Here is a 21,507-nt window from a genome sequence, read left to right on the forward strand (position 1 = left end):
GAAGTGGAGCCAGGCATTGAACCCAGGGTGTGGATAAGGATCTGCTGAGGCTCTTAGGACCCTACTAGCAGGCTGGAGTCAGTTGGGGGAATGGAAAGAGCCCACATTCTGCAGCTTAAGAACTGGGCATCAAATCAATCACATTGCAATTCTGCCTGGCTCCTGCCTTCAAATCCCCTCCTAAATGGAGATCTCACTTATCAAAGGCTATTATATGTCAGTCCCTAAACACTTTATATACACTCACATTAATCCTCATGGCATAGGTACTATTCTTATCTCCATTTTACCAATCAGGCCAAAAGAGGCAAAAAGACTTACCCAAGATGACAGAGAAAGTAAGGGAAAAGCTAGGACTCCAGTCTGGGTCTGGCTTGGGCTTATTATATTCCACTACACTGCTTTCCCCAGGTATTGGATACACCTGGAATTTCTAGGTAGAAAAATCAATCTACAATCAATGACAGTTTTGTTTCTTCCTTTCCAAACTTGACAATTTGTATTTCTTTTTCTTGTGTTATTGTATTGGCTGGGACTTTCAGTAGCATTAATAGTATTCACTCATGACATGTTCCTGAGTGCTTCTGTGTTAGTTATGTATTGCTGTGTAATAAATATCCCCAAACTTAGTGTCTCAAAACAACAAACATATATTATCTCACATAATTTCTGAAGGTTAGAAATTCAAGAGTAGCTTATTAATTGAGTGGTTCTGGCTCAGGGTCTCACCAGGTTACAGCAAAAATGTCTGCCAACTTCTTCAAAGAAAATATGCAAATGACCAATAAGCACATGAAAAGATGTTCAACATCATTAGCCATCAGGGAAATGCAAACAAAAACTGCAATATGGTACCACTTCACACCCACTAGGATGGCAAGGACGTGGAGAAATCCGAATTCTCATACACTGCTGGTGAGAATGTGAAATGGTGCAGCCACTTTGGAAACAGTCTGGCAGTTCCTCAAATGGTTAGAGTCATCACATGACCCAGCAATTCCACTCCTAGGTATGTGCCCAAGAGAAATGAAAACCTATGTCCACAGAAAAACTTTTACATGAATGTTTATAGAAGCATTATTCATCATAGCTAAAAAGTGGAAACAATACAAATGTCCATCAGCTTGAATCACGGATAAACCAAATGTGATCTATCCATACAATGGAATATTATCCAGTCATAAAAAGGAATGAAGTACTGATACATGGTACAACACAGATGAACCTTGAAAACATTATGCTAAGAGAAAGAAGCTAGTCACAAATAACCATATATTGCATGATCCCATTTATATGAAATGTACAGAATAGACAACTCTATAGAGACATAGAGTAGATGAGTGGCTGGCTACTTGGGGCTGGGGGAGGGAGGAAGATGGAATGACTGTTACTGGTTATAGGATCTCTTTTTGGAATGATCAAATTGTTTGGAATTAGGTAGTGGTGATGGTTGTACAACTATGAATGTACTTAAAGCCATTAAATTGTATGCTTTAAATGGGTGGATTATATGGCATGTGAATTATATCTCAATAAACTGTTACCAAAAAAAAAAAAAGGTCAGGTGGGGGTGTACTCATCCTAAGGCTTAACTAGGGCTTAAGGATCTGCTTCCAAGTGATTCCCTCATACGGCTATTGACAGGAGGCCTCAGTTCCTCACCATGTAGGCCTCTTCATTAATGTCCTCATGACACCTCACCCACTTCCCCAGAGAGAGTGGTCCAGGAGAGAGAAAGGAGGGAGCCATAATGCCTTTTGTGACTTAGTCTAGGAAGTAATGTCACTTCTGCCACATTTTGTTAGAGACAAGTGACTAGGTACAGCTCACACCGGAGGGGCGGGGTGGTAGGCTCCACCATGTGAAGGGAAGAGTATCAAAGAAACTGTGCACATCTTCAAACCACCACAGCTTCTAATGTTGCTTGATTAGGTAGAATGGCTTCCATAGTGTCTCTGAGCCCCCATCTCTCCCCTCTCTCTTTTATTCATATTTTACTAAGTTGTTGATTAAAAAACTAAAAATAGAGTTGCCATATGATCCAGCAATTCCACTCCTGGGCTTATATCTGGAGGGAACTCTAACTCAAAAAGATGCATGTACCCCAATGTTCATAGCAGCACTATTTACAATTGCCAAGACATGGAAGCAACCTAAATGTCCATGGACGTAAATCCCTTGCACTTCTAACTCCATCATGGTGGCAGCTTCCTAGAGGACACAACTGACACCCAGGCCCTGGCTCCTCCGAACTGCCAGACCCCTTACCCCCAAGGGTGCCTTCCATCTCCATCCCATGACACTAGCATCCTCTGTGCCCCCTCCCCTCCTCTCTCTGTCCAGGGCCTTGCCCTGTGTCTGGCACATAGTAGACTCTCAGTTACTATTTGTTTTTGAACGAATACAGAATGCTCTGGAGCCAGGCACTGCCTGCACCATTCTCCTGGCACAGAGAGCTGCTGAGAGCCCTCCAGGTTGGGCCAGGAGGCCAGCTACACTGGGCAGAGGGAGGGTGCCCTCCAGGCAGTGGGGAGGAAGGCCCTGAGGTGGAGAGGCTCTTGTGGAGCTGGGTATCTCCCAGAGCCAGGGGAAGCCCTCTCCACAGGCTAGGGGGCATCTGACCTGGCTTCTCCCAGATCCACTGTGTGACTATGGGCAAGTCACCTCTTTTCTGGGGCTTCACTCCATCCATCTCAACAATGGGATGAGAAGCCCTGCCCTGCCTGTCTCCCCAGGGAGGGGCAGGGGTTGTGAGCATCAGATGAGATCATGGCTGGGAAAATGTGAACAGGAAAGAGTGGGGTTCGCTGGGTCACACACACACACGAACAAAGAACAGAAAAATGCGAGAGACAGAGAAAGAGGCAATGAGTGAGAGAGAGAGAGACGATAAAAGGGGGCTTCAGTGAAAAACTGTAAAGAGAGACAGAGGAGAGAAAGACAGAGAAAGAAATAGAGAGAGAAAGTAAGATGGAGAGTTAGAAAGATGGAAAGGGAGACAAAAAGAAATTATGAGAATCAGAGTCAGAGAGGAAAAGTGACTAACAGCCAGAGAGGGATGGGTGAGGAGCCAGTAGACAAAGGGTTATGGGGATGGATGGAGACAGACAGGGAAAAACAGTCTGACAGGGAGGGAGGGAGGAGGGAACGCCTTCTCCCACGGACCCCCACCGTCACCCACTGTGTACCCTGCCCCACCCCAGACGGGTGGGGACCCAGAGAAAAGCCTCGGCCCTTCTGTCTGTAGGGCTCAGGTGGCCCTGTCCTGTCCTGCTGGTTTGGTTCCGACATCCTCTGTTCCGAGGCCGCTGAGGGGCACCCCACTGGGAGGCAGGGCTCTGGAGCCTGTCCTGTAGGCTCACTGACATGGCCACTGGTTAATCTGAAGGGAAACCCCAGTGACACCCTCCCCTGAGGCCCGGGCAGGCCCAGCCTGCCTCCCTTTGGGGCCCAGGCAGAAAGAGACCTCAAAGGTCAGCTCCACTGTATCTCTCACTGTACACAGGAGGAAACTGTGCTCCGAGAAAGGCAGGGACAAACCTGCAGTCACATAGCCAGGCAGTGGCTTAACCAGGACTCGCTGTCACAGATGCTGTGGCCCCAAAACCTTTGAGACTTGCTTTCTTCTGGCTAAATTGCTTCCTGCCCAGGGGTGTCCTGAGCCGTCAGTAACAAGTGTTTCGAATGCCAGGCATTGTGCTGAGAGTCCTGTGAAGTGGCTGCTGTGAATATGCCCATCATACAGATGAGGAGACTGAGGCTCAGAGAAGTTGAAACTTCTAAGCCTGAAGTCACACTGTGCCATGACCCAAGCTAGGTACATCCGACCTTGAAAGTTGGGTGCCTGCTGTGGCACCTCCCAGACTCCCTGGGTTGTTCACCAGCAGGAAAGGGCCCTGTAATATGGAAAAGGAGGGCAGAGGTGGGAAGTTGAGTTGTGTTTTAAGTACCCAGCTTCCCCAGATGGTTGGAAGTTGAATAATACATCAGCTTTGAGACACAGGAATATCTGCTGGGTGTAACCCCTCCCGGTTGGACAGACCACCCCCGTCTCTTGAGGTACACACGATGCCTGCTGTGTCCCCCAGGTGACTGCAGTCCAAGGATGGAGGTGGCTGCAGACACAGCCCCCTAGGCCACCTCTGCTCCTCTGGGGACCACAGGCCCTTCACGCCCAGAGCATCAGCCCTGCCCAGTGTTGTTTTCTTTTTTAAAAATTAATTAATTAATTTTATTTTTGGCTGCGTTGGGTCTTTGTTGCTGCGCGCGGTTGCGGTGAGTGGGGGCTACTCTTCGTTGCGGTGCGCAGGCTTCTCATTGCGGTGGTTTCTCTTGTTGCGGAGCACAGGCTCTAGGTGCACAGGCTTCAGTACCTGCAGCACGCAGGCTCAGTAGTTGCAGCACGCAGGCTCTAGAGCGCAGGCTCAGTAGTTGTGGCTCACAGGCTTAGTTGCTCCACGGGATCTTAGTTGTTCCATGTGGGATCTTCCTGGACCAGGGATCAAACCCATGTCCTCTGCATTGAATGCAGGCAGATTCTTAACCACTGCACCACCAGGGAAGCCTCAGTGTTGCTTTCAAAGTTTGCTCTGGCTGTGTCTACACCATCTATCAGACCAGGAGGGCTGCTGCTGGGCCATGCCTGTGCTTGGAGTCCCAGGAAGTGGGGAGCCCTGGGGCACTGTTCCCTGAATATGCTGAGTGCCTTTCTTAGAACCAGGACTGGGCAGGGGGAGCACCCCAGGTGGCGGGGGGGATGGATGCTCCCTTTCCCAGAAGCCTCAGAGCCTCCGGGGGTGGGGGGGAAGGGTGTGGCCACAGAGGCCCAGCCCTGCCCTTACCTCTTTTACCCAGCTTTGGCAGAAGCTCATGGCTCTCTGCCAGCTTCATGCAGGTGGGCTTGGCGGCCATCCCTGGGATGGGGGGATGACCAATTCTAGGAGCCTCCTCTGAGCCCCCAAACCCTCTTCCCTCCCCAGGGAGATACAGATCCCCCTTCTGGCCCCTGCCCCCAGGGCCCAGGGCTTTGGCTCCTACCGTCCCCATCCAGGCGGGGCTGGTGGCAGGTGACTGGAAGGCGAGGAGAAAGGCAGGACAAGTGGGGGCGTGGGCCCCAGCCAGTGTACTCCTCAGCCAATCAGTGGCCTGCCCAGCCGGTGGATTCAGTTACAAACCTCAGATCACCCCATACTCCAGCCTCCTTCCTACTCCTCCCAAAGCTCCATTCATTGGCCCCACAGCACCGGGTCAGCTGGGCTTGCTTCCACTCAGCTACAGAGCTGCTGCCTCGTGGGCCCACCAGGGTAGGATTCCCGGGGGCTTTGTCTGACTGGGCTGGGCCAGGGCAGAATGGGGGTTCTGGTGGTGTTCTTGGGGGTGCTGAACTTCCTGGGGGCAGTTCTGGGGGGCTCCCCTGCCCTCCACTTGCACAGCACCTCCTGCCACTTGGCCAGACCCATCTCTGGCAGCCCTTTGGGGTCCCTTAGCTTCTTGGGCAAGTCTGCCCAGGGACTAGCCCTGTTCCATGCTCGCTGGGATGGGCACGGGAGGCTGCAGGTCTGCAGCCGGCAGGATGAGCCAGAGCTCACTACAGCCTTCAGTACCCTCTGTGCTGGAGAGATCACCCGGGACTCCTTCATCCACACCCCTGGACCTGAGCTGCAGAGAGCCCTGGCCACCCTTAAGAGTCAGTGGGAGGCCTGCAGAGGGCCTGCCGAGAGTCCAGCAGGGACCAGGGAGAAGCGAGCAGCAGGGCAGAGTGGAGCGCCTGGCATGGGGAACCAGCGGGTGAAGAGAGGGTGGACCATGCCTGGCACACTGTGGTGTGGAGTCGGGGATTCTGCCGGGAACTCCTCGGAGCTGGGTGAGCCATCGGTGTGGGCACAGGGGGGTTGGTGGGGGAGGAAATGCAGCCTTTAGCCCTGGTACCCACTCTCCCAGGCTGTGTGTCCTGAGGAAGTGACTTAGCCACTCTGACCCTCAATTTCCTTATCTGTAAAATGGGGTGACCATAAATCTCATCATGGGATGCTTAAATGTGGTTATAGATGGGAAAGGTCCTACTCACACCTGGGAGGCCTCATTAATTACCATCTGAGGGAGGGGGCTGGCTGGAGTGGATCCAGGGGCGGCTGAACCAAAAAACCATTACCCAAGAGGAGGCTTTATGGGCACAGGATGCCCAGTGGAGGGGACACCGAGACCCAAAGGCCTGGGTTCAAATCCCAGCTCAGCCCTTCCGAGCTGAACAAGTCACCTCCCCTCTCTGAACCTGTTTCCTCACCTGTACAATAAACGTGACACCACCTCCCCAGGGCTGCTGTGTGCTTGGGTGTGGGAAGTGCCAGGCATTTGGGAGATGCTCAGTAAAGGGCATCATTGCTCAGGTGGTGAAAAACATGCATGGTTTTTTTTGCACTCTTGGTACAGCTGTCTGTGCATACGCGTGGAGGGCTGGGAGGAGGACTTGGCACTTGAGTTGGAGCAGGTTGGCATCTTGACAATGCCTCATTGTGCCAGTGAGACTGCACCCTGCTGTTTACCATTCCATTCCACACACATTCATAACTTTGCAGTTTCAGTTGGGGTGTGAGCCCGAGAACTCTAGAGGCAGACACCAGTCCACCTGAGGAAGATCTTTCCATGGGCAAGGGTTCCTGGGTGGGCTGCCTGGCACTTGGAGTTGCACAACAGAGGCTGTACCTGGGTGTTCTCTTCAAACTTTGGAACTGTGAGTCCCATAGCGGGAGGCCTGAGGCCACCCAGGTCATCTGTATCAGGGCTGGGATGAGAACCAGGTCTCTGCTCCCAACACCACGCGGGCATAGCCAGCATATGGTGCCCATGACCCTGCTGAGCTGGTGCCCCCTCCGCTCCCTGCAGGGGTCTTCCAGGGCCCTGATCTCTGCTGCCAGGAACATGACCGCTGCCCACAGACTGTCTCACCCTTCCAGTACAACTATGGCATCCGAAACTACCGACTCCACACCATCTCCCACTGCAACTGTGATGCCAGGTTGGTGGTGGGCAGGGAGGGCTGGGAGCTCGGGGTGGGATTATCCACCGGGATTACCCGGGGCAGAGTCTGGGATTCCAGAGAATCCTAAAGGATCAGCCAGCCAGAGTCTACTGTGCAGTGGGAAAGCTGAGGCCTAACAGGAGAGGGGACACTTGGACCCCAAATCACCTGGCTGGTAGTGACCTGGGAGAGAAGCCAGGTAGTTCTCTGTGGTCCAGGGACCTGAGTGCTGGCTCTGGGACAGGTTCCAGCAGTGCCTACATAACCAGCGGGACTCCATCTCCGACATCGTGGGCGTGGCCTTCTTCAACGTGCTGGCGATTCCCTGCTTCTTGCTGGAGGACCAGGAGGCCTGTGTGGAGTGGTACTGGTGGGGCGGGTATGTGGCTGCCCCTTTCGAGCCCCTTCCCAGCCAGTGGGGAGCTCGGGCTCCAAGCCTGGGAGGGAAGCCTTTCTGTATGTCTGTCCTCCAGGGAATGATGCCTCGTCCTCCCTGTCTTCTCCTCAGGGTAGGGCCCAGGATGCAGACGCTCCCTGGGTGCCCTGCAGGACCCAGTGGGATGTGGGATGAGGGGTGGGACTGCAGAGCCCTGATATCCATGGAGATGAACCTGGGGACTTCTGGGAGGGGGGATTCTGGGTTACCAATTGCCACCATGTGCTACCTCCCAGGTGTAGAACATATGGCTCTGTATCCCTCGCCCGTCTCCAGCCCAGGACCTTCTACAATGCCTCCTGGAGCTCCCTTGCCATCCCCCTGACTCCCAGTCCTCAGAACCCAGTGCCCAGCAAGCCTCGGTGGATTCAGCACCCTCAGAAGTGGCCAGCACAGCAGAAGGAGTCCGAATACCCCAGCCAAGCCAACGCCTCAGCCCTCCAGGCCCCTGTGGCCTCCCCTGGGCCTGATGTGGCCTCCATAGTCCAGCTGGAGGTCACTGATTCAGGCCTCCAGGGACCATGGCGTGGCCTAAAACCTCAAGGTGAGCTCAGAACCTAACCTTGGGGGCTCCTGATGTAAGGAGGTGTCCCTGACTCTGTTCAGGGTGGGGGGGCCCCTGTGTTGCTTCCTTTCCTCCTCTGAACTCCTTCTGGGGTCTCCCAACCTCTCTCGTGCTGCAGCCAAAGGGATTTTTGTAAGCTCCAAACTTGTCCATGGCATTCCTCGCTGAGGCCCCACCTTGATGTCCCAACACTCAGGGGTTGTCGAGTCTGGTCCTGCAGATCCTACTCCCCAGTTGAAACTCCAGTTCCACAAACTTCATTTAGTTCTTCTAAAGCCACCTGCTCTCTCCCACTGCTGGGCCTTTGCACATGCTGTTCTTGTTGCCTGGAGAATTCTTCCTGACTCTTCCCCTCTTCCAGCCTCAGCTTAGCAGCCTCTGCCTCCAGGAAGCCTTTTCTGACCACTCTTGACTCTCTGGGCTTCCCCACGGCAGCACTGCTCTGTGTGTGTGTGTGCGCACGCGCGTCTCCTATGTATGAGTCACTCTGAAGGCACAATGGGCATGAGATAGAGGGACACTGTGTGTGTGGCACTGAGCATGTGTGCCGGATGGCAGTGGGCATTGGACAGGGCTCCTCTCACCACCACACCTGCCACCAGGTGCCCACCAGGCCTGCCGCAGCTTCCACCACCTGGACCAGTGTGAGCACCAGATCGGGCCCCAGAAGACCAAGTTCCAGCTGTTCAACAATGCCCGTGAACCCCTCTTCCACTGCAACTGCACGCGCCGGTGAGGCCTGTTTGGACCCTTGGGGGTGGGCTGCCTGTTGCCAGGCACTGGGAAGGGACACCTGGGTGACGAGGCCCTGCCCCAGCCTGAGCCTGCCTCTGCCCTCAGTCTGGCACGCTTCCTGAGGCTCCACAGCCCACCTGTGGGCGCCAACATACTTTGGGAGCTGCTGGGCATAACCTGCTTCAAACTGGCCCCTCCACTGGACTGTGCTGAGGGCAAAGGGTAAGTGACATCAGGGCCAGGAGGGATGCGGGACTTCCCAAGGGGTGGGTTGCCTCTGCTCCCTTTGTGCACCTGGGCTGAGAGGGTGATGGAGGGGTCAGGGGACCTCTGAGCTCTACTGTCGTCATCCCTGGGTTCGGCTCTGCAGTTGGCCCATGTAGGATGCATCTCAACTCTGTCATTTACTTCCTATGTGACCTAGCAAGCTGAATAACCTCTCCACACCTCTGTTTCCTTACCTATAAAATGGAAGTAGAAGCCAAGGAAGTGGCGTGTGTGACGTACATAGGCCAAGGCCTGCGGGACACATAGTAAAACACCTGCTTAACTCTTACCCCATAATCCACAATTTCATTTCAATTCTGATTCTCAAAACTAACTCTGTTACTTTTCCTGTTTCACAAGTAGGGAAACTGAGGCCCAGACTGACCCAGGTTTCTGCAGCCAGCTAGTGGCAGAACCTGGGCCTCTGGGTGCCAACCCAGGTTTATTCTGCCCCCTGCTAGGTGTAACAGCCCCCCACCCTCCCGGCCCCAGCCCTGCTCCTCTCTGGGCCTTGGTCACCCTCTCTGCAGAGTAGGGTGGGATTCTTGGCAGTTATGACCGCCTGCCCCACTTTTCTCTCCTCACAGCTGTTCCAAAGACCCCAGGGCCATCAAGGTGTCAGCTCGGCACCTGAGGCGACTTCAGCAGAGGCAACTCCAGCTCCAGGGGACAGGCACAGACAACAGGCAGGCATGGACTTCAGAGCACCCAAAGGCCGCCATGTCATTCTATGATCGGTGCCTGCAGCTGACCCAGGGAGCCGGAGGACCCGAAGGACAGCAGAAATCCTGGAACCAGTGACCTCAGTTCCAGCTCTCCTGGGCACAAGACTGGACCTCGTCCCTGGTTTTGCTAGGCCCTGGGGGGGGGGGTGTCTCAGCTTCCCCTCCACGTGTTAGACTGAAGCATGGACGGGCTCTTGTGGATAGCCAGAGGGCTGCATGGGTAGGGTGGGGGGGGCCAAGGCCCAAATGCTGGACCACGTCTCCTGGTGTGCTGGGTGATCTTGGGCTGGTGACACAACCCCTCTGTGCTTGGATGTGGTATTCAGGAGGCTCATTCTGCTGCCCCAGGCTTGGGCCTTCCCAGAGGAATTAACATCCAGCTGGGAATGGTGAGAAGGTAACATTGCAGCAGCCCCAGGAGGTACTAGGAGGAGGTACATATATGTCTATGCTGCAAAATTAATGCATGTCTCAAGAACTTGCCCAGGGAAGCCCCAGCGTCTGCCTGCTGAGGTCTAGGGCAGCAGGTGGGGAATGAGGGATGTCACAGAAGTGCCTGTGTCTGAATCCAGGGTGGCGGAAGCTAGAAACGGGCTTCCCAACTCCCCTTCCCAGGGGACCCCTTCTCTTAACAGCTGTTATGCTCTTCCTGGCCTAGCCCTGGCCCATTCTTTCTGCCCTAAACCTAAATTCAGATCTCCCCTGTGCCCTTAAGCAAGAGACCTCCTTCATTCTGATCCTTAGTTTCCTCGTCTGAAAAAGGGGAGTGTAAACAGGACCTACCTCATAGGGTTGTTGAGGATTAAGCGAACCAACTCACGGACAGCACTCAGCACCTAATAAATGTTCCCTCCCTCCAGCACACAGCCAAACTGTGCTTAGGCGTCTGATTTTTAAAGGTTCACATAACCTCTTGGAGGCCTCAGTTTGCTCACCTGTGAAATGGAGTTAAGAAATACACTGAAGTCAACACCACAACTTGTGGTGCAGCTTAAAGGACATGGCATGTGTAATGTATACAGCTGGTGCCTGGTAATTGTCAGATCTGTCATCCTCTCATCTCTTTAGTCCCTTCCTCTGACTGCCCCCAACCCCAGACTGCTAACAAGTTAAGAAGTCAGGAGTGAGGCTGGAGAATTTAATTCCTGATTGATGACCTCCAGGTTTGCTCCCCCATCCCAGATGGGGGCTGGGATAGGGGTTTGCTGATTGTCACAGTTGAGGTGCCAGGACCAAGTCTGGGGGATCCCAGTTGGCCACCCCTGGCCAGAACAGAGTGGCAGGTGTACATAAAGCTGGAGCAGCAGCAGGAGGGAGGCAGGTGGGTCTGCAGAAGATTGGGGCAGAATGGGGGCCACCTGGGCCTGCCTGCCCACCTCACCCTCAGGGCCCCAGGCCCCCTTCCTCCAGGCCCTGCTGACCCTGGGGGCTGGGAGACAGGCTGTCGGGGGCTGGGGCCTCCCGATCGGGTCCCCAGGAGCTGCCACCACCAGGGTCTACAGTCTCTAGGCGCAAGGCAGGCAGCAACCCCAGGCTTTGAGGCACAGATGGTGGGAAGGCCCAGGACCCAGGCAGCCCAGGGGGCCCCTCCTCACTGTTGCCCCGGCTGCCACCATCACTGCCCCTGTTGGGGGCTACCCGAGGCAGGCGGCAGCTCTGGGGTGAGGGGCTTCGGCTGGTGCCACGGCGTTCACAGGACGAGGGCTGCAGGGCGAGGCCGGGGAAGCGGGCCAGACCTGGGCTTCGGCTACGGTGCCGCTTGGACTTGCCAGGGCTTGGACTGCGGGACTTGGATGCAAGCAGCTCCAGGGTGCTGTCATCCTCATCCTCCGAGCTGGCACCCGAGCTGTCTGTGCTGCTGCTGGCCAGCTCTGAGGTAGGCAGCGAGATCTGGGGGGAAGGCTGGTCACTGCGGTGCCCCTCTTCCCAACCAGCTACTGAGGCCTCTGGGAACCACTCCTGCCCTCCCCCTTGGCAGACCCAGGAAGGTCAGGATACTTGTAGGAGGTCACAGAACAGAATATAGAAGCTGTAGAGGCATTTGAATACTCCTTTGGCGCCCCGACCCTGTAGCCTGGCCTACGTACCTGGAAGGGCTCAGTGACCCCGATGAGGATGCTGTGGGTGTGGCTATAATAGCCCAGGATGAAGTCTCCGTGACCCTTGGGCAGTGACTCCTCACTGAATGTCACCTGGTCAGCCGGGGGGTTTAGGCCAGGTTGGGGTGAGGGAGGCAGCCTCAGGACCCTTCAAGCTGAATCCTGAGCCCCCAAGGGCAATGGGGACTTCCTTTCATTCTCCCCCTCCCCTTAAGTACCTGGTAGATGTTCCCGTCCACATCCTCGTGTTTGGCCCAGACATAAGCCACGTAGTCCTTGCAATGGCGGAAACCCACCTGGGCCAAAAGCAACCAGGGTCGTGACCCCTAAGGTCTGACCCCAGCAGCCTCAAACTCTGGGGAAGCCAGGGACCCCATGTAGGTCCCTGGCTGCCCCTTCAGGCCCTTCCTTCCCTGATGTACTGACCACCCCTGCCCATCTCACCCGGTACAAGCCGATCCAGTCCCAGGAGCTGCGGGCGAACACCGTCTCTATGCGGTACCTCACCACAGCCTGCTCTGGCCGCACCCACTCGTCTGCCACATCCAGCCGCACAAGTGGCACGTCGTCTCTGAAGGCAAACTGCCCAGGGGCAGGGGGCAACATCAGGGGAGACCCTCTAGTATTCTATGCACCTAGAGCCCTTGGGCCTGAGTCGGTACAAATTGGCTGAGATGAAGGGCCTTTGAAGCCACTCCACAGGCTGGGAAACTGAGGAAGAACAGGTCTAGGATGAATGCCAGGTTTCCTGCCTCCCAGCTCAGGGCTCTTTTTTTTTTTTTTTTTTTTTTTTTTTTTTTTTTTTTTGTGGTACGCGGGCCTCTCACTGTTGTGGCCTCTCCCATTGCGGAGCACAGGCTCCGGACGTGCAGGCTCAGCGGCCATGGCTCACGGGCCTAGCTGCTCCGCGGCATGTGGGATCTTCCCAGACCGGGGCACGAACCCGTGTCCCCTACATCGGCAGGCGGATTCTCAACCACTGCGCCACCAGGGAAGCCCTCAGGGCTCTTTTTGTCCTTAGCCTCCTTAGGGAGTGAGTGAGAACACAGCTTGGAAGCTTAGTAGACCGTGGGTTTGGCCCTGGCTCTGCCATTTTTATGCAGTGTGACCCAAGATGAGTTTCTTGACCTCTGAATAGAAGGGCTCCTGTCCTTAAACTCTGATGGTCTTATTTAACTCTTGGGGTTGCTCTGCAGATTCAATGAGATACCATATAAAGCATTCTATAAACTTCTCAGTATACAGTAGGTGCTCAATGAATGACTTGCCTATAAGCTAACAAAGGAATCCCATGATGTACTGGATATTCTGGAGTAAAGTGAACACCCATGAGCAGGCAAGAAGAGCTCTGGCTAGATGGCTGGAGACCATCCAGGCTCTGCTACTAACCTGCTTCATGACCTCAGGTAATCCCCTCATCAGGCTAAGTAAGACTCAGTTTCCCTACCTGTATTAAGGAACCATTATTAACCTTGTTTGTCATCAGTCCATGGAGACAAAAGAATCTTCTCTTCCCAGGGTCACCCCAGGCTGAGCAGGGGGTCACCACGTGGATGGGGTTGCTGGGGTGGCAGGTGGCCAAAGTATTGGCTTCACCTCTGTCCCTCAGGGAAAGACTCGGTGGTGCCAGACTCAGGCTTTGTCTACTCCCCTGTTTATCTGGTTTCAACTTTCTCTCCCTCCTCAGCTTCTAAACCAAGCTGCTCCAGAAGAAACCAGCACATCCTCTCCCTGCCCGTGGGTTCCTAACAGCAGGACTGGCCAGGTTGTGCTCTTGGAAATACCCTTTAGGGCCTTGTGGGGTCAAAACTCCTGCTGAACCCTGTGCTGTGTTGCTTTGGATAAGAGATTTAAGTTCTCTGAGCCTCTGTTTCCTCTCATCAGTAAAACTGGGAGGAGAATTTGGACATCCTCAGGGCCTACCACAGTATTCAAAGGGATGACATACATGAAGTAGGCTACACAGGCTCTGGCATATAGTAGGTGCTCAACAGGTAATGTTTTACAAGGGACAGTGTTCTAGATAAGGAGGGAAGGATAGGGCGCCCAAAAGGAGTGGTTCTCAAGGTGAGTTCCCTGATTGGGGGTTAAACCTCACACCCAAGGCTTTTACCAAAGGTCATAGGAGGCCTGACATGGGCAGATTTCCATTCCCAGATGAAGACATTGGCCACTGTCCCTCTGACTGACCATATGACAAAGTTAGCAGGGAAAACATTATCTGGTCTGCTGGGCTCCCTCTTATCAGATCAAGAGAATCGGAGAGCCCAGAGTTGGGTTTCAGAACTGGAAATTGGGCTCCACCCCACTCTGCTGCTGAGCCTGTGTGCGACTTGGGGAGCATGCCTACCCCACTAACAGAAAGTTGGACTACATGGTCTCTAAGATCCAGTTCTGACATTCTTGGATTTCCCCTTTTTCCTTTGGCAGCTAGGAGCCCCAATCCTAAACACAGGGGCTTCCCTGGTGGCGCAGTGGTTAAGAATCCACCTGCCAATGCAGGGGACACAGGTTCGAGCCCTGGTCTGGGAAGATCCCACATGCTGTGGAGCGACCAAGCCCACGCGCCACAACTACTGAAGCCTGCGCGCCTAGAGCCTGAGCTCCGCAACAAGAGAAGCCACCACAATAAGAAACCCGCGCATCACAACGAAGAGTAGCCCCAGCTCGCCGCAACTAGAGAAAGCCTGCGCGCAGCAAGGAAGACCCAACACAACCAAAAATAAATACATAAATCAATAAAAAATTATAATAAAAAATTCTAAACACAATACTAAATTTTATAGTAACTATTTAGGGTTTAGCTTTGTATTTTTTTGTATCTCTACTCCCCCTCCCCATCACATATGGTAAGATGGTAAATAAATAATAAATGAATGTGAATGAATGCTACATGGGATTTGAGTAAATATTTTGGTAGCTGGTCTTATTATATATGTAAATTTTAACATAAGTTGCCCTAAGCCTTTCTCAGAAAAGGGGAGTTAGAGATTAATGGAAAAGGTATACCCCTTGAAATCAGACTAGCCAGGGTTCAAATCTTAACCTTCCCGTTAGTAGCCATGTGACCCGGGGCAAGGGGTGCTGTGTCTCTGGGCCTCAGTTTTTTCACCTGAAAATGGAGATCATAGGACTTCCCTGGCGGTCCAGTGGCTAAGACTCTGAGCTCCCAACGCAGGGGGCATGGGTTCGATCCCTGGTCTGGGAACTAAGGTCCCACATGCCACATGGCATGGCCAAGAATAAATAAATAAGTAAATAAATAAATAATGGAGGTCACAGTCCCACTCCCAGTCTGCTGTGACAAGCAGCTGCTGTTGAGGGCAGTTGTAAGGGGTACCGGTGGGCAGTGGGATGCCGAGCTGGGCCTGGGGATGTCATGCGGGGAGGATGAGGCCAGGACTCACGTGCAGGACGAACTGGGCAGCCACAGGCTTGTGGTCGCTGACAGTGTATTCCATGTGGCTGTGGTAGCTGTGCTGGGTCACCTGGAGCCGGTGGCTCTCCTGTTCCGAGGGGCTGGGACCTCCACCTGGAGCCTTGACCTTCCACAGGATACGGTCTGTCCAGGCTGGCTTCCGCTTCTTGGCACTACGGTGGGCAAGGGTAGGCTGAGTACCAGGGGTTGGGGGTCAAGGAACCTCTGCCTCCTGTCTCTCTTTCCTGTCTCCCTTATCGAGAAGACAGCCCACATCCCCACCTCTCATCCCAGTTCTGAGCTCACCTGGTATCATATTTGTTAGTACCCACGTCAAACTTGAAGGTGGGCGCAAAGTTGAGGGGCCCCTCCTGGAAGCCCCTCAGGATGGGCCAGGTGTTCTTGGCCATGTTGAGCTGTGAGGGTCCAGAAGCACAGAATTGGACAAGAGTTTGGGCAGGGCAGGTGAGGGCAAGGACCATAGCCTAGGGTACAGGTGGTCCTAGGGCATGTTCTGTGTGCTTGGGGTTTTGGGGTCCAGGCTGGGATTCCCCACCTGGTCTTTCTCCCAGAGCTGGTGGAGCTGCTCGCTGTCGATGGCAAATTTGACGAAGTGCAGGTCGTAGCTCTCGATGCGGAAGTTCAGGTCCCCGAACCAGAACACCAGGCTGTTCGGAGGTGGGGGTCAGCGGGGTCCATGGGGTGAAGAGCCCAACCCAGATCCTTCCCTGCCCCCATCCAACCCGACAGCTGCTCCTAGTGATGACGCAGAAGGTGGGTGGGTTGCGCAGAGCCGCCAGCCCACCACGGAGCAGCAGGGGGTGTAGACCTAGAAGTTAGGCTCCGAACCCCAGCAAGGCCTTGCCCCTCAGCAAAGCTCCACCCTGCAGGCTCCACCTCCCCATCAAACTTACCAGCTTTCTTGTTCCTAGCTATAGTGCGGGTGGTCTCCTCCCCCATAGGCCCCGCCTCTCCCCGCAAGGCAAACCGGCCTCACCCCCTGAGGCCCACCCCTCCTTCACTAGCCCCACCCAAGCTTCATTAGGTCCCGCCCCAGCCCATACTCGTGATCCAAGATGCCTTGAGCGCCAGGCCCCTGGAACTGCTGGAGGCTGAGGATGGTCTGGAAGTTGTCCTTGCGCTGCTCCGCTTTGTCCATGTGGGCCGGCAGGTGGCAGTTCAGGAAGCACAGCATGTGCCCGAAGGCGGCCAGTCGCACACTCACTCCACCCTTGTTGCCCTTGGGAAACAAGGTTGGGTGGGTCATGGGCGGGGCCTAGGCTAGGAGGTGAGGCCCTCGGGGCTTAGGGTGGGCGGGGTCAGCGGGTGAGGCCCAGGACCCGTGGAGGCGTGGAGAGGGGTGGGTTCTAGGGAAAGGAGTGGAACACTAGGAGGGGCGGGGACAGAAAGGGGAGGGGTCTAGAAAACGAGGGGTGCGGGTGGGTGGGGAGAGGCAGGCCTCAGAGTAAGGGGTGTAGCTTGGGGAGGGGATATTGCCAGTACGCGGGGGTCCGGGGACTAATCTACGGATCCCTTAGGGCCCTGTCCCCTCCCAGGCCGCTTCCACGCTCACCCAATAGCCACCCAGGCCAGTGCGCGTGCAATCAGTCTGCACATCCCTCAGGAAGGGCAGATGGTAGTACTTGGCGAACAGCAGCAGGATGACGCCCTGCATCCGCACAGTACTCACCTGCAGCAGAGGCGTGAGGAGGCTGAGGGACAGGACACAACTCCCCCGCCCCCGCCCTCGCCTTTTCCTGTTCTTAAAGGTCTGCTCCTCCATCCTCCCATTTCACGGACCCGGCCACCGAGGCCCAGCGGGCCCCACGGTGAATCAAGGCAGAGCTAGGGCCGAGAATCCAGGGGGCTCCACCTGCCCGGGGGTTGAGGGAGGAGTTACCAGCACAAAGTTGAAGGGCCCCAGTGCGTCCATGAAGAGCTCGCTCCACTGGTCGGTGAAGAGCGCGTCCTTGAGCCGCTTGTTGATCATAGAGTTCACTTCCTGCAACCTGTGGGGGACTGTGAGGCGGCCTTCGGATTGGGGGGGCGCCCTAGAAACCCCTCCCACGGAAGAGGGTCTGGGAGGCAGGAGGGGCTCAGGAGGGAGTCTGCTTGCCCTGCCCCCTCACCCTATGGCGATCATGTCTGCCCTGTCACTGTCATCGCTGCTGCTGCCCAGGTGGAGGAGGGATGTGACATCATCGGGGGGCATGGCGGTGCCCACGTTCCATGTGACCACAGTGATCCTGGGGAGGTGGGGGTACAGAAGGGGTTACTACTGGGGACCACTCTCTTACCCTCAACCTCCCTCCCACAGGGCTTTTTCTGGGGAAATAAGCTTGAGTATATGCCCTCAGAAGGACCCATAGTGGGCCCAGGGTCCCGTCCACCAGACTCTTCCAGGGGAGATCAACTGAGGCGGGGTAGGTAAGTCCCTTAGGAGAGGATGCTGTCTTCCGAGGGCCCCAGAGTGGGCCTAACACCCACAGGGAATCTTCCTCAGGGAAGTCAGCTGGGGCGGAGTAGGGTAAGCCACCCTAGAAGGATGGCTAGTCTTAGAGTTCAAGCCCCAGCAATGTCTTGGGAGAGGGCCCCTCACCAGAAGCCAGGGTCGCTCTTGCAGGTGGGCTGAGCTGACCAAGAGGAGGATGACGAGGTGAATGTAGAAGAGGAGGTGGTAAGAAGAGCTGGGGTTTCTCTGGGCTGAAGGTTGGGGCTCAGATGCCCACCAGGCCCAGCACCCTGGGTGCCAGGTCTGGGGAGGGCCATCTCAGGAGCTGGGGGGACACACGGGGAGTGGTTTGGGGAGCGGCTGGGGGAGCGGCTGGGAGATCGGGGTGGCTTGGGCAGAGGTGGGGGCATAGTCTGGGCTAAGGGGGCCCCTGGCCGGAAGGTGGGGTAGAGAAGTCTGGGGGAGCGAGTGCCAGGCTCTGGAGGACCCTGGCCCACATCCAGGGGCAGGGTCTGTGGTGGCCGGGGCAAGACAGGATCCTCAGGGCTGCTGCGGGGGGCCTCAGGCCGGGCTCTGAAGGAGGGGGAGATCCGAGGGTCTGGGGGGGCTCGAATCAAGGATGGAGAGCCCATAGGACCAGATGTCTGAGTCGGGGACTGGAGATGCCCTTCTGAAGGGGAGAGAGGTCTAGATGCTGGGGCATCCCTCTGTTTAGCTGGTGTCCATCCCACAGAGGCTGGGGCTGATGTCATGGATGCTGGAGTCAGGGCCTGTTCCTGAGAGGGTGACAGAACTGGACTGGGCACTGGGGAAGAGCTGGAGGAGGGCTGTGGGGTCTGTTTCTCAGATGCCATGGCCAGGCTCAGGCCTGAAGCAGCTGGGGCTGGCTTGGGTCCCATGGAGGCAGGTGGCACCTGCTTCTGGTCCCTGGACAGTGGAGCCAGCCTGGGCCCCAGGGTAGCTGGAGGAGGCTTCGGCCCAGCTGAGGCAGACGTCACCAACTGGCCCACAGATGTTGGAGCCAGGCTGGAGCTGCGGTGGGCAGGAGCTGTTTTCTGCCCTCCAAGGGTAGACATTGGAGCCAGGATGGGTCGGGGAGACACCAGAGCCAGCCTTGGCCCCTTTGAGGAAGGTGGCATTGCTGCTGGTGGCCCCACAGGTGTCAGAGCCAACTTTGGTTCCGAGCGTACTGATGCTGCATTCTCCTTCGCTGGGAGCTGAAAACATGAGTCCATCTTGGATAGGACAAGTCAGAGACTCAGAGTCAACCCTAACCAGGCCTCCACTTCCATATAGACCCCAGCAGACTCTGTCTAGCTAAGAAAGGCACATCTTTCTGAGGAAGTTCTTCCTAATTTCTCACCTCAATCCATTCTGCTGTGAATCAGCTTCTCTTTTGGAGGAAACAGGACATGGAAACCTATCCCCTCCGTCACCTGTGACACCTCTTTCATAGATGGGGAAACTAAGACCCCCAACTCAAAGGAGGCAGAGTGTGAGCCTGGACCCGAGGGCTCTCCTTGCCTTCCTGGATGGCACACACTCCCTGGCCATCCTGGAGTGTTGGGTGGCTGGAGTCAGCTTTCCTGGGTACCGCCCACCCCTGCAGTCCCTGCTGCTCCCCTAGCCAAGGGCTACTGATCTGACCCCCCCAGATCCGCCCACTCAGGACACCCTGGGGCCAGCCTGTTAAACACCACCCCCTTTCCTCCACAGTACACAGGAACCCTCAGGATCCCCCCACCAAACATCCCCAATTCCTTGGTCACAGCCCTCTCTGTCCTTGTCACCCATTCCCAGAGCTCTGTGTAGGAACAAGAGCCTGGGTTGAGACTGGCCATGTCAATTCTCAGCCCAGCTCTGTGTGGCCTCAGGCAAGCACTTCCCTGCCCAGGGCCTCAGTTTCCCTGTCTTAAAATGAAGGAACCTGGTGAAGGATCCCTGGCCAGAAGCCTAGGTCTCATATCCTCTGCATGTATGAGCCCAACATTTGCTAGGCTTCCATTTGAGCTCCATGGAATAGTCCATCCTCCCAAGTGTGATTCTAACACCCAGAGCAAGTCCAGGATTCTGTTGATCCTGGCGCTGCACCACTGTGCACAAGTTGTACCCTCTTACCCTTGTCACCCCACCTGTGAGGACAGGCAAGCAGGTATCCTCTTTATGTCCAGCACGTGGAGTGGGGGGTGTGGGGCCCTGCAGGGACCTCCTCTTCCTTTCCCATCTGTCCCTATCTGACGCCCCTGTCTCCAGAAGTCAGGATAAAGTGTCCCTTGCCAGGGAGGGTAGACAAAGGTTTATACTCACGCTGGGGTGGCCCAATCCCTGCCTCCAGAGATGCAGTTCTGTCTGCATCCTGTGTCCTGTTTGGTTCAGAGAATCTGAAACTCTGCCTCCACCTCTGTCCCCAAACTCAGCTCTTTGAGGCTTGCATTTTGGGCATCCTTGGTTCCTAGTGTCCCACTCCAAACCCCCACCCCAAACACCAAACCGCCTCCAGCACTAACAACTTAGACATCCCAGATGTCACAGTTTCAGTCTTCAGGGACAAGCCTCCTCATTTTGCATTGGCTCAGAGAGGACAAGCAACTTGCCCAAGGTCACATAGCAAAGCTGGAGCACAGCTGGGTCCCCTGATACGTGGTCCAGGGCTTTGCCAGGAGGTCCTGGAGACAGCTAACTCCATCTCTCTCTGAGTGTCCCATCACTACCCCCTCAGCCCCTAGGGTACCCTGTTTGCCCAGTCCCTGCTTGGTGGGCAGAGGAGAGTGCCAGCCCCTCAGCTGGGGCACCAGGGTGCCTGCAGTATGTGGGGGGGGGGGTGTGGGACCAAGGATCAGAACTATGATTTAGGGGTCTTACCTTGGAGGGTGCCCCAGTTTGGGAAATCTCATGGGGCATGGGCAAGGGGCCCAGGCCAGCCTGGGTCCCCGGCCTCCCGCTGCCACTGATGCCCTGGCCCTCCATATCTTCAGCCCCCAGCACCGGATTCCCTTGGGCTCCAGCTCCTCCGCTAGCTCCCGGGAACCAGTGATGTCATCAGCCGTTTCAACCTGCTGAGAATTTAAAGACACAGGCACTGACTTCCCAACATAGAGGTGGCCAGGGTAAGGTGGCCTACCTGCTGGGGACAGGCTGCTGAGCCTGGAGTGGTCATGGTGCGGGAGGAAGCGGGGGGGAGTGGGTCCATTGGCCTGGCACAGGTCCCAGCTGGCAGCATTAGTGGAAGCTTTTTGTTCCCACCCTCTAGCCGGTAGGCCTGGCCAGCCCTTGCTCAAGGGAGGGGCATTGACACACCTGAGGGTAAGGTAGCTCAGAGGTCAGCCCCCTCTCCAGGGCTTCAGAGACACCTGAGTCCCTGCTCTGATCCTGTGATCTTCTTGACTCCCTGCCAGCTCAGGGCTTGCCTTGGCCCCCACCCTTGCCCCATTTTCAGGCCTTGGTGCCCGCCCCTCACCTGGCTCTATCCTTCCCATCCCAGAGCCAGACACTCAGGCTCCAGCAACTGGAGTCTTTCCCATCTCAACCTCAGCTCTGGCCCCTCCTCTTCTGCAGACACCTCGAGCCTGCCCTTGGATGTCCCTACAGCCAGGCCCAGCCCAGCTCCTCTCAGCTTTCCTCCTCCAAGACTCACTGGGTGTGGCTTGGGAGAGGGACTTGCTCAAGGTCACCTGGTGAGCTGGGGAGGTCCCCTGAGTCTCAGTGAGGAAAGGGAGCTGCCTCAGTGACCCAGGAACCACAAGAGTCAATTGGGATGTCTGGAGGAAGGGAGCTGGGGTAGAGAAAGGCCCA

At 55.7% G+C, this 21,507-nt stretch overlaps 2 protein-coding genes across 6 annotated transcripts; one reads left to right on the plus strand and one right to left on the minus strand.

Annotated features, from left to right (window-relative positions):
• The first annotated feature begins 5,184 nt into the window (after nucleotides 1–5,184).
• Nucleotides 5,185–10,739, plus strand: PLA2G3 (phospholipase A2 group III). Its single transcript, XM_059040150.2, has 7 exons — nucleotides 5,185–5,863; nucleotides 6,883–7,015; nucleotides 7,263–7,397; nucleotides 7,691–7,998; nucleotides 8,622–8,751; nucleotides 8,860–8,976; nucleotides 9,609–10,739. Exons 1-7 carry the CDS (start codon nucleotides 5,350–5,352, stop codon nucleotides 9,820–9,822), a joined length of 1,551 nt encoding a protein of 516 aa, XP_058896133.1. The 5' UTR covers nucleotides 5,185–5,349; the 3' UTR covers nucleotides 9,823–10,739.
• Nucleotides 10,740–10,870: 131 nt separating this feature from the next.
• INPP5J (inositol polyphosphate-5-phosphatase J) lies at nucleotides 10,871–20,747 on the minus strand. 5 transcript variants are annotated; one of them, XM_067014860.1, is made up of 13 exons: nucleotides 20,578–20,747; nucleotides 17,863–18,932; nucleotides 17,393–17,509; nucleotides 17,164–17,272; nucleotides 16,837–16,953; nucleotides 16,328–16,503; nucleotides 15,820–15,931; nucleotides 15,570–15,679; nucleotides 15,253–15,436; nucleotides 12,290–12,427; nucleotides 12,064–12,141; nucleotides 11,834–11,938; nucleotides 10,871–11,636 (listed from the first exon to the last, which is right to left on the minus strand). In XM_067014860.1, the coding sequence occupies exons 1-13, from the start codon at nucleotides 20,680–20,682 to the stop codon at nucleotides 11,130–11,132; spliced, it is 2,928 nt and encodes a 975-aa protein (XP_066870961.1). In that variant the 5' UTR covers nucleotides 20,683–20,747; the 3' UTR covers nucleotides 10,871–11,129. The 5 variants fall into 5 exon arrangements, with proteins under 5 accessions (XP_066870961.1, XP_058896105.1, XP_066870963.1 ...); XM_059040122.2 differs by having other exon boundaries at nucleotides 17,863–18,950; nucleotides 20,578–20,738; XM_067014862.1 differs by lacking the exon at nucleotides 16,837–16,953 and having other exon boundaries at nucleotides 20,578–20,732.
• Nucleotides 20,748–21,507: the final 760 nt, after the last annotated feature.

Source organism: Kogia breviceps, chromosome 15 (genome assembly GCF_026419965.1).
Source record: "Kogia breviceps isolate mKogBre1 chromosome 15, mKogBre1 haplotype 1, whole genome shotgun sequence".
NCBI lineage: Eukaryota > Metazoa > Chordata > Mammalia > Artiodactyla > Physeteridae > Kogia > Kogia breviceps.

Excerpts from the sequence above, each read along its gene's own strand:
- PLA2G3 (XM_059040150.2), top strand. The coding sequence starts at position 5,350 with ATGGGGGTTCTGGTGGTGTTCTTGGGGGTGCTGAACTTCCTGGGGGCA. Across the intron at positions 7,016-7,262 it reads CACTGCAACTGTGATGCCAG|GTTCCAGCAGTGCCTACATA; the intron begins GTTGGTGGTGGG and ends GCTCTGGGACAG. Across the intron at positions 8,752-8,859 it reads CACTGCAACTGCACGCGCCG|TCTGGCACGCTTCCTGAGGC; the intron begins GTGAGGCCTGTT and ends CTCTGCCCTCAG.
- INPP5J (XM_059040122.2), bottom strand. The coding sequence starts at position 20,682 with ATGGAGGGCCAGGGCATCAGTGGCAGCGGGAGGCCGGGGACCCAGGCT. Across the intron at positions 17,273-17,392 it reads GCAGACATGATCGCCATAGG|GTTGCAGGAAGTGAACTCTA; the intron begins GTGAGGGGGCAG and ends AGTCCCCCACAG. Across the intron at positions 11,939-12,063 it reads TGGACGGGAACATCTACCAG|GTGACATTCAGTGAGGAGTC; the intron begins GTACTTAAGGGG and ends CCGGCTGACCAG.